Raw genomic sequence first — 14272 nt, 5'->3', positions numbered from 1 at the left:
CTTCTATTTTTTGTTTTTTTTTTTACTTTGGGTCATGAGACATGGAGAAATACAAAAAATCTATACCCAATTTTTTGATTGATTACCATATTTTCCTTCTCTTTCAGTTTACCGCTAAAACTATGATGCCAAAAAGTGAAAATTAATAAATAGTACTACTAAATAATACCATAGGGTAATTAATTAATTAATTTAGTGCAACTGTAGATTAACTATATTCTAATATATTCTCAAATGAGAGTACAGTAATTATTATTAAATGCTTAATTCTGAATAGAAACTCATATTATGTTATATGCGCATATTTGCATATGGATTCAGCTGTTGCACGTTACATTGAATTTACATAAATAGAACATTTATGTGCTCGTTTTACGCTTCTGTAATGTAGGGCCTATGCGATACATTTTACTATAACAACAAACAGCTATAAAAATAACTCTTCTGGAATTTTTTAAATTAATTTTCTAACGTAATACTTTTCTTATATAAAGTATGATAATATTTATCGTAATTTTAAATAAAACAAGTAATTTATCAAAATATTACTTTTATTAAAAAAAATAATTGTATTAATATTTATAAAGTAATTCAGTATAAAAAAAAGCGTACTTCTATAAATTATTTTATTAAATTTCGGAGGACAAAAATAAAATACACAGATTTCAATATGATAATATATATAATTTAACTAAACGATATTTGGCAACGATAGGATATACGTGATGTATTTTCTAATGGATATAGTGTAAAACCGTCAGTCTATCGCATGATACCGAGCTCTATGTCCCGGCACTGAACTGATGTGGTGGGGAGTATTATCCCACCACTCCAAATACTATCGACGATATTTCTGCTGATATTTCTATATAATACTAAAAACATACGGATGACTCATATCCGCTTACTTAACGTATTCAGAAGCTTTTTTGAATATTGATATTAATATATTTATTTGTTATTATAAACAGAAAACCACAATTAGTTGTCTTTTAAAATTATAAAATATTACTATGAAATACTTTTAGCGTATGATCTAATTTTAAGAATGATTTAGCTATTTTTGAGAGTAACATGTCTCATGTTACAGTGAAATATTTCATTTTAATTTAACTAACAATCGATTGGTTACGACTGAACGACCAACAGACTGTCAATAATTTTGTTCCTAGAAATCATAACGTGTCAGAATAGAATAGGTGATAAAAGAAAAATTAATTACGTTATTCACTCGACTTACATTAATATTATAAAATTCAGAGCATATACGTGATAGGTCTTAGATTTCACTAGTTTAAATTTCACTTAATGTTCTTCTTATAGGTCGCTTGGGTTCATCGTGATAATCTGTGCCAACGTAAATCGAAATTCTAATAATAGATTCAATAAGAGGGAATAAATATTTGATCTACAAAATTAGATGGTAAAAAATTTAATATATTCTGTTTTTTATTTCGGTTATAATCAAGTACATGTTTATCTACTGTTCTTTATATATAATGGTCTCATAAAATAATTTTATAAAGTCTTTGCAGAAATTGATCGGGGTTAAATATTTACAAAATTAAAAGAAAATATTTATTTTTGAAACAGTTATTTTTTGTTCCTTTTGAAATCCTGGAAAATCGCCAAGTTTATTTAAAAATAAATTTTGTACCTTAAAATTGGGAATTTTACTGGACAAATTGATTGATTATGCTTCATAAAATGTGTTAATACAATAAATATTAGAAAAAAATTAACAGAGGATAAAAAAAAAACTGTAAGCAAAAAAATAAGAAAGTGTAATAAGAACGAAAATATTACATAAATATAAAATTATAGATAAAATCGATAATAAAATACGTTGTCAAATAACAGTTTCTTGATTGATATTTTAAACACAATAATTTTCTATAATAATTTGCTTTCCTCTTAGGGTTGAATTAATTTTAATTTATCAACCCTGTAAATGATAATCTTTATAGTTTTGGTTACTTATTCCAAGATAAGTATTATATAGACAATTACTTGACAAAATTTGACAAAATATCACCAAAAAATTCTCTCTCTCGCTGTATCACTCTCTCTATTATATATATATATCATACTAATATATAAATGAAAGTCTGTTTTTTTGTTATTACTCAATCACGGAAAAACTACTGTACAGATTTCGATCAATCGTTTTTTATTTTCCTTATTTTTTTATAGAAAAACATACAGACTTCAAAACACCCGGTATTATACGTTAACGCTTCGAAACGTGAAGAAATTATTCAGTTTTAAAAAAAATTCAGTTTATGAAACGTAAATTTTTTCATTCCTCGGTTCTACTGTACCGATTTTGATGAATCTTTTTTAATTTTTTTTTACAGAGAAACTAATATCACCATCGTGGCTTTGTCCGCGCTGTTCAGTTTCTTGCGTTTCCCGTTGCGGTCAATCGATTTTTATTTTATTCAATTTTTAATTCAAGTAACAGTTACAGTAACATTGGTAGTGGCTTTGTTGGTTGAGCTGCTGCGCATTATACTGTCGCGCCCCTTAAAAAATCGAAATTAAAAAACAATTCGAAAATGGTTTTTAGATATATTTATCTGAAGAGTACTTGTAATCTGAAATGTAATGAATCTGTTGTATAGTATAATCAGAAATGGGAGAATTTGGAATCATTATTCAAAATTTTTTACCTTACTTCAATCCTTTTAAGACCAAAAATCGAAAAAAAAATGCTTTTTAGTAATTCATATGATGATTACATACAACAAAAATCAAGTTGATATCCTCATTTGTTACCGAGAAATTTACCAAAAATAGTAAATTTCATTGTTATTCCAGTTTTAAACCTTTAAATTAGGAATTAAAATAAATCCTTTCTACGGTGCACTTGCACCGTAAAAAGAACATTTATATAAGTTTTCATCGATTTATCTTCAGCAATTTTTGTTAGGCGTTGATTATGAATCACTCACGACATGTTCTTTTATGTATATACTAGCAGACCCGTCGCGGCTTCGCCTGCACTTTCCCGTCGCGGTAAGGGGATGTTTAGTTGGTTAGGGCTTATTAGGGCTTCTCTCGCCCTTCCCGTCCAGCCAGCGTATTATAATTACTTCACAGCAACAGTTTGGTCAGTACAGACCTTAACTTTAAGAGACTTAACAATGTGGGTTTCAAAACAGTCGGCCTCCATCTTAAAAATATTAGTTATAACTGGTTAAAAATGTATTTTGTCCGGTTGTTGTCGTTACCCGACAAACACCACTAGGAAGTAACTGTAGTTAGTTTCTCATTTTTTTAAAATTACTTTTATTTTATGTTTTTTAGTCAAGTAACCGGAAGCAGATGCAGCCATTCGCGTCGCACATACAGTATCAGTGGCCGTGTTTGTTGAGCCGCCGCGCCATACACCGTCGCACCCCTTAAAATTCAAGAAACCAAAATGGTTTTATATTTATCTGAAGAATATTTGCAAGCTGCAGTATAGAGAATATCTCGTTTAGTATAATCGTAAATTGGGAAAATTTGTAATAGTTTTTCAAAATTTTCTTTACCTTTCTTCACCGCTTTCAAGGTTGAATTTCGAAAAATTAAGAAATTTATTTTTAGATATTTACATGAAAATTACACACACCAAAAATCAAATTGATATCGTCATTTGTTACCAAGAAATTAAAACCAAGAAATTCTACCTTTGGCTACCAAAAAAAAAAAAAAAAACTAGTCTCATTACTTTATTAACAGATTTCGTATGTATGCGTGTAAAACAAAGAGAGAAAGAGAGAACGCCCTTACTGACGGGTTAGATGTACGGTTCGAATTGAATACCCGAAAGTAAAATAACAATCATTAACATAACTAAATAATTTAGAAATAGTTAATATCGAAAACGATTTTGGGTAGAACTATTCTTGTAAATAAAACTAACCTACATTGGTTTATAAAAAAACTGATTAATAAAATTAAAAAAAGTTTATTAAGCCAATGTACAGAAAAAGAGAAATAATAAATTACAGGATTTTAGTTTTAATACGTAATTATGTTACGTGACTTCTTATATCAGGAAAAAGCTAGTCAAATTAAAAAAAAAAAATCGTATATTAATTTTAATAGAATATCCTTGAATTACTGTAGTTTGTTCTGAAATTGAAATAAAAAGAAATTGTACAGAAAAATATCAATATTATTCATTATTACCGTGTTTGGAATAGTCATATAAAAACAAAAAAATATCTAAAGTGAAAGCTAAAATATAACTCGATAACCTCTATTAAAAATCATATTACAGGTCAAATCTAAATACATGTGCGTACGTGTGTAAGCGTGTATGTGCATGCCATTATCAAATTTATAAATCAGTCGACTGTAAAAGATAGATAAGGTTATAAAACTAAGTTTTATATTAATTACACATATTCTTGAAGGCAAAAAAACATTGATGTTACTTCTTAACATAGATTGTATTAATATTATTAAATAACTGAATATTAGATGTATGTAAGATATCATTGGCAAATAATCAACTATGGTTATAGTAAATTCCAAATAGCGAGATTCCATTTTATTTTAATATATATATATACACACACACAGAAGATTCTGCTTAAATGAATTTTATAATAATAACTACTTGTAGGCTGTAACAGGAAATATAGATTATAGAATCGTACAATCTGAATTACTCCGATTTCTTCGACATCAGTTTATATTTAAACCTGTAAAGTTTTTATTTAAGTAAAAAAATCAAAATATGCTGTTTTAGATAAAATTAATATTTTATGGTATTCCTTTTTTCTTTTGCAACCTCAACAGCGATAAAAAGGAAAAAAATAGTTTCATATTTTAGAAGAAATGCATTTATTGGAAAAATGCATTAAAAGATGCATTTATTTTCATTCAAAAAATTTTGTTTTCAATTCAGTCTGTAAATAATAAAAAAGACTAGCTAAAAGGAAAAATAGGAACCGCCTTTTGAAAATTAAAAATTTTCCTACTAAATTTATTTTCTTTTTATTTATATTTTCCTTTGAAACTCGCTTTGAAATATTCAAACTTAAATCACAAAAAGAAAAGTATATTTTGGAATTAGAATTAAGATTAGTTATTTACTTTTTCCAAAAGATATTACTTAAAAGACAATAATAAAATAAAAAAAAATAAAAAAAAATAAGCATGTACATTTAGAAAAAATACATTTTTCATCAAGAAGTGAGTAGGACAATTTGTAAATAACATTTGAGATATAAATTCGGATTTTGATCAGGATTAAAACAACTATACTAGGATTATGATAAGTAAAATAAATTAACTATAATAGGATTAGCTAGGATTAACTATAATAGAATTAGTACAATTTTTCTGTAAAAGTTATGACAGTTTTTTTAAGTCTAAAAGTATTACTTTTCATTTGTAGTCTATTTTTTTAATCCTATTAGCTGTATAAAAATCGGTACGGTTTGTGTGATACGAAAAACTGACAAAACTTCAAATAATTACCTAATTCTTTCTTCAGAATTTTTCAGTTCCACATACTGGTTAATTTCCACTATATAATTATCTACTTCAGGTCTATTGGTTGTCAGTGTCACAACAGATGGCTCTCGTACTCTGTTGTACATATAATCATATTTAAAAAATAATTTATAATGAAACGAGTTCAAAGCCGATATATCAAAATTAAACGTATCAAAATGGCTTTTTGTATGTTTCTCAGTCTTTCTAACTAGTATTTTTTAACTTAACTTTTATTTTGTCGCAGGTTTTTAAAATTTAAAATTTAATTTACTCGTGTTCAAAAACTCTTCGAATTCAAATAATTATTCTAAAATTATTATAATTGAAACAAAAATTCTGTTTTCAAATATATTAAATATTAAAACTTTCTTGTTATTTGGATGCAATGATAATATATTAGTATTAAGAAATATGTAGAAAATACCAATTTAAAGCGCTTTCAAAATGACAAACAGTTATTTTTGGCTCGGACATTCTTTACAGACAATAATACTGATATACCTCCTCAACTATTCTGAATAGTTAACATACATATGAAAGTACGTGTTTAACAAACTGTTTTCTGAAAATATTTTCTAACTAATATTTGTAGATAGAAGATACACTACATTTTTATAAAAGCATATAAAAAGAATTTTTAATACTGTTATGTTAAGTATATTTAGATTATACCAGATGTTCGGGGGCCTTTTGGATCCCTCGCATATCGCGACTTTGACTTTACATATTACTCTTACTTAGACAAAGCATTTTGCAAGCCTCTTTTGTTTCTTAGCAAGAAAGTTTGCAATAATTAGCTTATTATTGAGATCCGAAGGCCTCCGAGCACGAGCCGAACGGCTTCACTTCGGCCGGACAGACATACTTCCATCGAGCGCATTAATAGAAGGGATTAATTTATCCTCATATAGAACTTTTATATATTGTAATTTTCAAATTGTGAAGAGCGATTAAAAACAGTATAGATAAATGTCTTTTACATTATTATTAAAAACAAAATTATAATTAAAAACAAGTTTAGTATTGATTGTTAAACTTTCCAGGTATTACTTCGAGACAATTTTATTCTTACAAATTTTTAATTTAGTTTTAAAAAAACATCCCAATAAAAAACTTCAAAAATTTTTCATTAAATCCGTAAAAATGATTAGTAATTCAATTCCGTTCTAAGGTATTATATTAAATATATAATCATAATTAAAAAATTCAAATTATAATATTTCGGATTATATGAACAAACCATTTTGACCATATCAAAATATGAAATGAGTCGCCACTCATTTCTGTAAAGATAGTAATGGAGTACTTTTGTATTTGTATTGTAAATATTTATTAAAAAATATTTTATTTTAATTAAATGTTTATTAAAAGGTTCTTTACAATTAAATTTTTAAAATAAATAAAAATGATAAATAAACGTATAAAATTCAATAACTTCAAATGTTCTGACATTATTTTAAACCATTTGAAAAGTAATCAAAATTGAAATGTAGTATAATAAATCACATTTATATTTGATTAATGTCAATAACGTTTGAAAATAATCATGGTAAAAATATTTATAATTTTTCATCTTTTTTTAACAGCAAACAACAAACAGATATTTTTATTTTCTGACCACCATTGCGAATTATGTTGGTTTGAAGGATATACATAAAAAATATTGTTGAACAAAACATGACTAGTTAGTAAATAAAAAGGGAAACATAAAATTTCACCAACAGAGCCATAAAATTATAAAATAAAAAATATACTAGTATAGGAACAAAAAGCTAATATTCCTAATCTGAAAATGAAAAATTCTACAAACAAAAACTTAAGTTTCAAAAAGAAAAGATATTAAAAAAGTAAAAAAAAAAAGTTTTATAAATCAACAATTATAACTTATTTATCGGTTTTTTGTTCCAGAATAACTCGGGGTGGACCATCAACAATACATCTTCACACCTCCCGATAAAACAAAACAAATCAGTACTTCACTTTTTGAAGATCACTTCTTCAACTAATTGCTCTTTGATTGAATCCATCTACCATTTACTTGATCCCCCTCTTGTTCCCTTCTCGTTTCCTTCTGTTCTCACACTTTACCGCGGAATTTATTCTTCAACTATTAAATATAGATTTCCTAAACTATCTTAACTTTTCATCCGATTAACTAAACGTTGAAGCCAACTTCTTTTTTCAGTTCTTCAAGTTTCCCCGATTCCACTCCTCAGAAATTTATTTTCAGCTTCTATTTTTGCTTACTTTCATCTCTATTATTTACAGCCCAACACACGATTCTTACGTCAAGATAAAGAAGCATTTTAAAGACTTTTCCTAAAAGATAACGACCTTTTACCAGAATGTTTGAACAAATTAATTTGTTTTATTCCTGTTCTGGTGCAAGGAAACAACAAATCTTATGGTTTAAGCTATTACTATTCCCGAACATGTATTCCAAATAATTCCTAAAAATATAATATTTATTACTTTAAGACTAACGTACAATTTTTACATCGAGTATCTTTAATATTAAGGTTTTCAAGAATATTTGCTTTTCCACAAAAAGTTTAGCGATTCAAACGATTTTCAGTGTTACCTGAACTAGTCAACCAAAAATCGTTTGCTAGTAACATTCCTCTCCTATTCCTAATAAAGATACACTGATCTCTTCTAAGGAAGTTTAGGCGGAATGTGCCTGGATTTGTTTATTCCCTTGAATACTCCATGATTTTTCGCTCAACTTCTCTAAAGTCGTTGCTACATACATGGAGGAACCTACGTATTAAAATATGGACGCCTCTTTCTAGATTCCTAATTAAGGAATCTTGTTTACTGATAAGGAGTAAAAAGCTTAATCTAAGGTTCTGGCAATGACAAAGGTAAATCCAAGCCGTCGCCGATGCACTAAATATATATATATATATAGTGCAGACAGTTGTAATGAAAGTATTCATATAATGATAAAAATGTTCGTATAGTAATTTGGAAGCTTTCCAAAAGAACACCTTCACACATCTCTGGAATTGTTAAATATCTGAATGAATAATAAATTACCTTTCTAGACTTCTTTTCTCTCACTAAAATTTAATTAAATAATAAACTTACGAACATTAATGTTTATCCGTTCAGTTGAAAGGCATATTAAAATATTTAAGAGTAATAAAAAAATAATAATAATAGAATATATATATATATATATATATATATATATATATATATATATATATATATAATAAGAATAAATTACTTTTTTCTAGGGATATAAATAAAATACTACATAAATGAAACATTTATCTATGAACTAAATCTATCATGGTTTGCTTTAATAACAGTAATTATACAAACTAGTATCATTTTTTATAAATAGCAACAAATTAAATCAGATAAAAGTAAAATACATTAGTTAAATAAAATTTTATACAAAAAAAAAGATTCGCAATCTGTTATGTATGTAAAGGTAGGATACTAATTAATAATGTTAAAAAGCAAAGAAAACTAATTAGATATGTTTGAAGGATTAACATCCCAATACATATTAGATAAAAAAATAAGAAATAATAACAATAATAAAAGAAACAAATAAAAAATAACTAAATAACTGGTTTTTACTTTTACCTGTGATAAATTTTGTATTGATATAAGACGACATTGCGGGTGGTCTTCATTTTCTTTTTTGCCACTTACACACCAATGCCAGTTCCTTGATCTCATCCTCTATCCCTTCCACTGAATCATAACACCACTATTTGTCTTGTTTAAATTGTCTTTAAATAACTTGGCTTCTCTCATCTGAGTACATGCCCGGTCATTCAAAATAAGTCAAATGATTATTATAATGACTGATATTATAAAAATAACTGCGTATTTTCCCCGATATATATAGATCTATATAAATTCATTCACATATTTTTTTAATTATTCTGATGACTTATAATGTAAACGTATTAAATATCACTGTTATGCACTGCAACAAGAAACTTCGATTATATACTTTGCTGTAATATAAAAATGTTCACTTAATTCTATTTTTTATCAAAACAAGTTCAATCAACATATTAATCGTTCAAACATTTTTGGAGTACAAAATGAAATATATAAAATTACATATCATTCTGTTTATTTAGATACGAAATGACAATAATTTTTTTTTTGTCACTTTAATTTACAATTGGTTCCATTTGATCGGAACCATAAGTGAATCTGAATCCAAAAAAAAGTGACATGTACAGAGGGGTCTTCACTGAAATCCTTCAAACAACTTTATATGAATGAGTATACATATTTCATACAGTATACATAAATAAGTACATACAATGATCAGTCCAAAGAACATTGATCACGTGTCAGAACATAAAACCAAAGAAAACACCAAAATGTAGTCTTATCAATCAAAAACTAATCAAATAAAGAAAATGTGAAACAAATCAAACAACTTCCAAAATTATGTAACGAAATGAAGTGAAGAATTCTGATGATGCTTTCTTTCCTTTTTCCTGTTTAGCCTCCTATAATTACCGTTCAGATAATACTTCAGAGGATGATATGTATGAGTGTAAATGAAGTGTAGTCTTGTACATTCTCAGTTCGACCATTCCTGAGATGTGTGGTTAATTGAAACTCAACCATTAAAGAACACCGGTAACCACGATCTAGTATTTAAATCCGTGTAAAAATAACTGACTTTACTAGGACTTGAACGCCGGAACCCTCGACTTCTAAATCAGCTGCTTTGGGAAGACAAGATCACCACTAGACCAACCCGGTGGGTTGATGCAATACAACCTAGGGAAGTTGATTCACTTCAAATCTCAAAGTCTAATATAAGCACTCACTTTAGACGCCTGACGTCCTCACTTTTATTCAGGAGGATAAACGCCAGCCAGTTCTCATGCTTGTTCAGTCTCATTTTGTATCTTTCAGTCTTCTGACTTCGACGGGCTGATGAGGAAGAAATAATCGAATTCCTGAGTAGCTTAATTCCTATGAGTGTTCCTGTGAAATGTTTTTCGTCAGCAGAGGTTCTGCGAATAATCAGGAGAGCAAGGAATACAAAGAAAGCTCTCGGGTATGATTTGATAACTAATAAAATGTTTTTTATGCTTCCATTCAAAGTCACTCGTAATTCTTCGAACTATGAGTTTCCCGACGGAATAGAAGGTATCGCAGATGGTAATGGTCCCGAGACCGAGTAAACATACCCATGATGTAGCTTCATACAGACCGATATGCTTGTTACTTATTCTATAAAAGGTACTTGAAAGACTATTTCTTCTGAGGCTACAGCCGAATTTGGAGGACGGGCGTGTTAATCGTCAGTTCGGCTTCAGACGTGGTCACTCAACAATTGGAAAAACACACACGACTGTCAAAGTTATCAGAAAGTCCCTAGAAGAGAAGTTGTGTTGCGCGGCTGTTTTTTTGGATGTCCAGCAGGTCTTTGATAAGGTCTGGTTCCCTGGTCTACTCTAAAAATTGAAAGGGAGCCTTTCTCAACCGTATTACTTGATCCTACACAGCTACTTGACGGACGTGTTTCTCAGGTGAAAAACAATCATGACTTGACTGAATTCTTTGATACTGGGTCGGATGTTCTTCAGGGATTATTTCTGGGTCCGGTTCTACACACGGTTTTAATTGTAGACTTCCCGACTCCAGAGGACATCACAGTTGCATCGTTTGCGGATGACACCGCAAATCTGGCTGTGGATGCTATCGTAACTTCTGCTAAATTAATAATTGTATTGGATCTAATTAACGAGTGGCTAGCTAGGTAGAAGATGAAGGTTATTTCGGCTAAGTCTACACATGTTACGTTTGAGATGAGGAGGGGGTGACTGCCCGAAAGTTCAACTTAATGGCGTTTTCGTCTCGTACGTTAATAGCGTGCAATACCTAGGACTGCAACTGGATCGCCATCTAACGTGGAGGAGTCGTGTCTTCGAGAAAAGGACGCAGTTTAACATTAAGTTCAGGGAGATGTACTGGTTGCTAGACAAGAATCATACTATCATTATCTTACAAGCAATTGCTGTACTCAGCGGTCCTGAAACCGATTTGGACCTACGGAATTCAACTTTGGGTTGGGCTAAAATTGAGAGTAACGTTGAAGTCGTACATCGATACCAAAACAAACTATTGAGAAATATAACAGAAGCGCCGTGGTTTGCAAAAAACACTGAAATATACGATTATCTGAGATCCCCAACCGATCGAGACGGCTATTAGGTACAAGATACAAAATAAAAAAAGTAACAAATCGCAAAAACTTATTTCTACAAAACCATATAAAAATTTAAATGTAGGATATAAATAATTCAAATTCAAATTTTTACTGTAAAAATTTACAGTATTGCAAAATACGGGAATCAGTCCCTTCTCATCACAAATTGTGACAAGAAGAGAACTTTTTTGAATTTAAAAAAATATTTTTTTTGAGTGCTTTTGAGTGCTAGTACTACAACAGAAAATTTATCCGTTAAACACAGTTAAATACAATGTTAATAATTGTTACATTTCAGAAAATGTTTAAAATCATATTCTAAAAATCTTTGCTTCTAAATTCTGAACGAGCGTTACCTTTATTTTTCTTTAAAAGGAAATTTAATTTAGAATTACGAGTTTCCATATGGTAGCTTCTGTATTTCTAGTATTGATCTTTAGTTTTTTGTTTTTTTTTTTAATTGGACAGTGAGGAAGGGTTATTTGAGGGGAGTAGAGTTTTATCCCAAATGGGAATAGATCAACAAAACTTTTTGGAGTTTCATAAAATAATATCACTGCGAAATACCAATTGAGAAAGTACGATTTAAAATTGCCTGATTTTTTTACAATATAACTACGTAAAATTGGAATTTTATAAATTTCGTCATTTTTGTGTTTTAAAATAACGAATTACATCTTAATTCTCCAGTAGGACTTGAAAATGGGGAGTAATACAGGCCCATATGTAATACATATAAAGTTAATTATAAGAAGAAAAAAATATACAAGAAAGCTCGCGCGTACAATCATACACTCGAGTATGTAGATTTTTAAAGTTTTAATGTATATCCAAGCAAGTTAATTTTATAGGAATTTGAATATTATTGTATACTGGTGTACTTTGGTCTTTGGGGTTCGATTAACGACACATATCAGAAATGGTCTGCTTGACCTAATTGTCATTCTTTCATTTGGTATGATTGCTTATTGTTCACAAAGTTGAACCACATAAAGTTGTACACATTAGGAAAAGACAGATCAGTATAAATAATTTGGTTATGTATCGGCTTTAAACTTTTATTATTCGAACATTTTTATAAATATATGATTGGGTTAGAACTCCTTGTTATATTATCATAGGGGTAGGAGTAAATATTAAAAAATTATGAAAATTAGGGTTTTTTTAATTAAAATTATCATTCGAGATGCTTACAATTGAATCAATCTCGGAAATTAATTATTTGAATATGCAGAAATTTTTAATAAAACTTTATTGATTTAATAAGTCGATCGATTATTTAAATTAATTTTTATTTAGGTTAGAAAATGAATGAACAGATAAATAAAGTAATAAGTTAAATCTTCAACTTAATACGAAAATACTGCGCAGAAGTAAAAACATATTTAACGTCTACTTATTTTTTTTTATAGAAAGATAAACCAATAATCTGATGTCAAAACAAGAAATAAAAATATAAAAACCATGACAAAAGTAGTTGACCTTAAAATTAACAGCAGAAATACCCAAAAATTAAACAACAAATAATTTTGAAAAAATAAGGTATTTCACGCCAATAACCTTAAATAAGAATTTTTATTCACTTCACATTCACTTCATTTTAGATTACTCAAAATCTAAAATGTTAAAAATCATCAATTAAAATGCTATATTGCCCGCCCCGTTGACTAGTTAAATCTTATAACAATCAATACCTTCTATGTTTCTGAGAAACGAAACTTAAAAATTAAAGAAATTAAAAATCAGGTCTATTTTATATGTTTTTTTATTGTTATATATTATCTATTTTTTAATATTTATAGCTTAAAGTGATTTTTATTTATTTTTTAATTAAAAATTATTTTATTACTCATAAATTAACAACGCTAAGGTATAAAATGGGCAAAATTAACGAGCATCTACAGAATGCATAAATAATAAAAAAAAAGATTTCTATTAACTGATACATCATCTAAACATCAATTATATTACCTACGCCTTTTTAAATTAAATTCGAATATATTCGTAATTTGGAGAATAAAAATCGTTCAGCCGATAACAACTGTAATAGTTTTAAGAATTTAGTAAAAATGTAATGAACAATTTTTAAGGGTTTATTTCAATGGTTGTTGAATTAATCAAATCAGTTGAAGAACAAATATTTAATTTGCAGATAAAAATAAAAGAATTAGACAGAATTTTTGGGATAACAAAAATCTTAATCCAATCTTCCAAGTTTCGAAAGATATGATGTAAAGAATTAAGTGAGAATAATGCAATTTGCGCGGAGAAAGAAAAATTACATTAAATGTTTGTTATAACCTATTTCTGTAGAAATCTAGTATAAAAGATAAAACAAGTAGATAAGATTTTAAATTGATATTAATTTTTGGAAGAAAACAGGTATTTTAATGAAAAAAGAACATTGAAATACATATACAATATCTCTAAAAAAAATAAACAAATTGTATTTAACTGTAATACTTAATGTTCTAGATTTAATTTGATAACAATCCATTAATTTAGTGTAACAAAGCCATATTGTTAAAATATTAAAATGTTATATTACTAACACTGAAAGAAGAACAAAGA

The 14272-nt window shown here is 28.0% G+C and overlaps 1 protein-coding gene across 2 annotated transcripts in view; it reads right to left on the bottom strand.

Moving 5' to 3' along the window:
- The window catches only part of LOC142325204 (uncharacterized), a 188519-nt gene that overhangs the window by 147455 nt on the left and 26792 nt on the right, over positions 1-14272 (bottom strand). The window contains exon 1 of one of the 2 annotated variants that reach the window (XM_075366647.1): positions 9097-9424. The exons of the other annotated variant lie outside the window; for it this stretch is intronic. Within the exon in view, the coding sequence (XP_075222762.1) occupies positions 9097-9192 (96 nt within the window). The 5' untranslated portion in view covers positions 9193-9424. Of the gene's footprint in view, positions 1-9096; positions 9425-14272 lie in introns of those variants that run through there. 2 annotated transcript variants of the gene reach the window in all.

The sequence above is a fragment of the Lycorma delicatula genome, chromosome 5 (assembly GCF_047948215.1).
Source record: "Lycorma delicatula isolate Av1 chromosome 5, ASM4794821v1, whole genome shotgun sequence".
NCBI lineage: Eukaryota > Metazoa > Arthropoda > Insecta > Hemiptera > Fulgoridae > Lycorma > Lycorma delicatula.
Note: the sequence above shows the minus strand (reverse complement) of the source record. Positions and strands in the feature narration are given on the sequence as shown.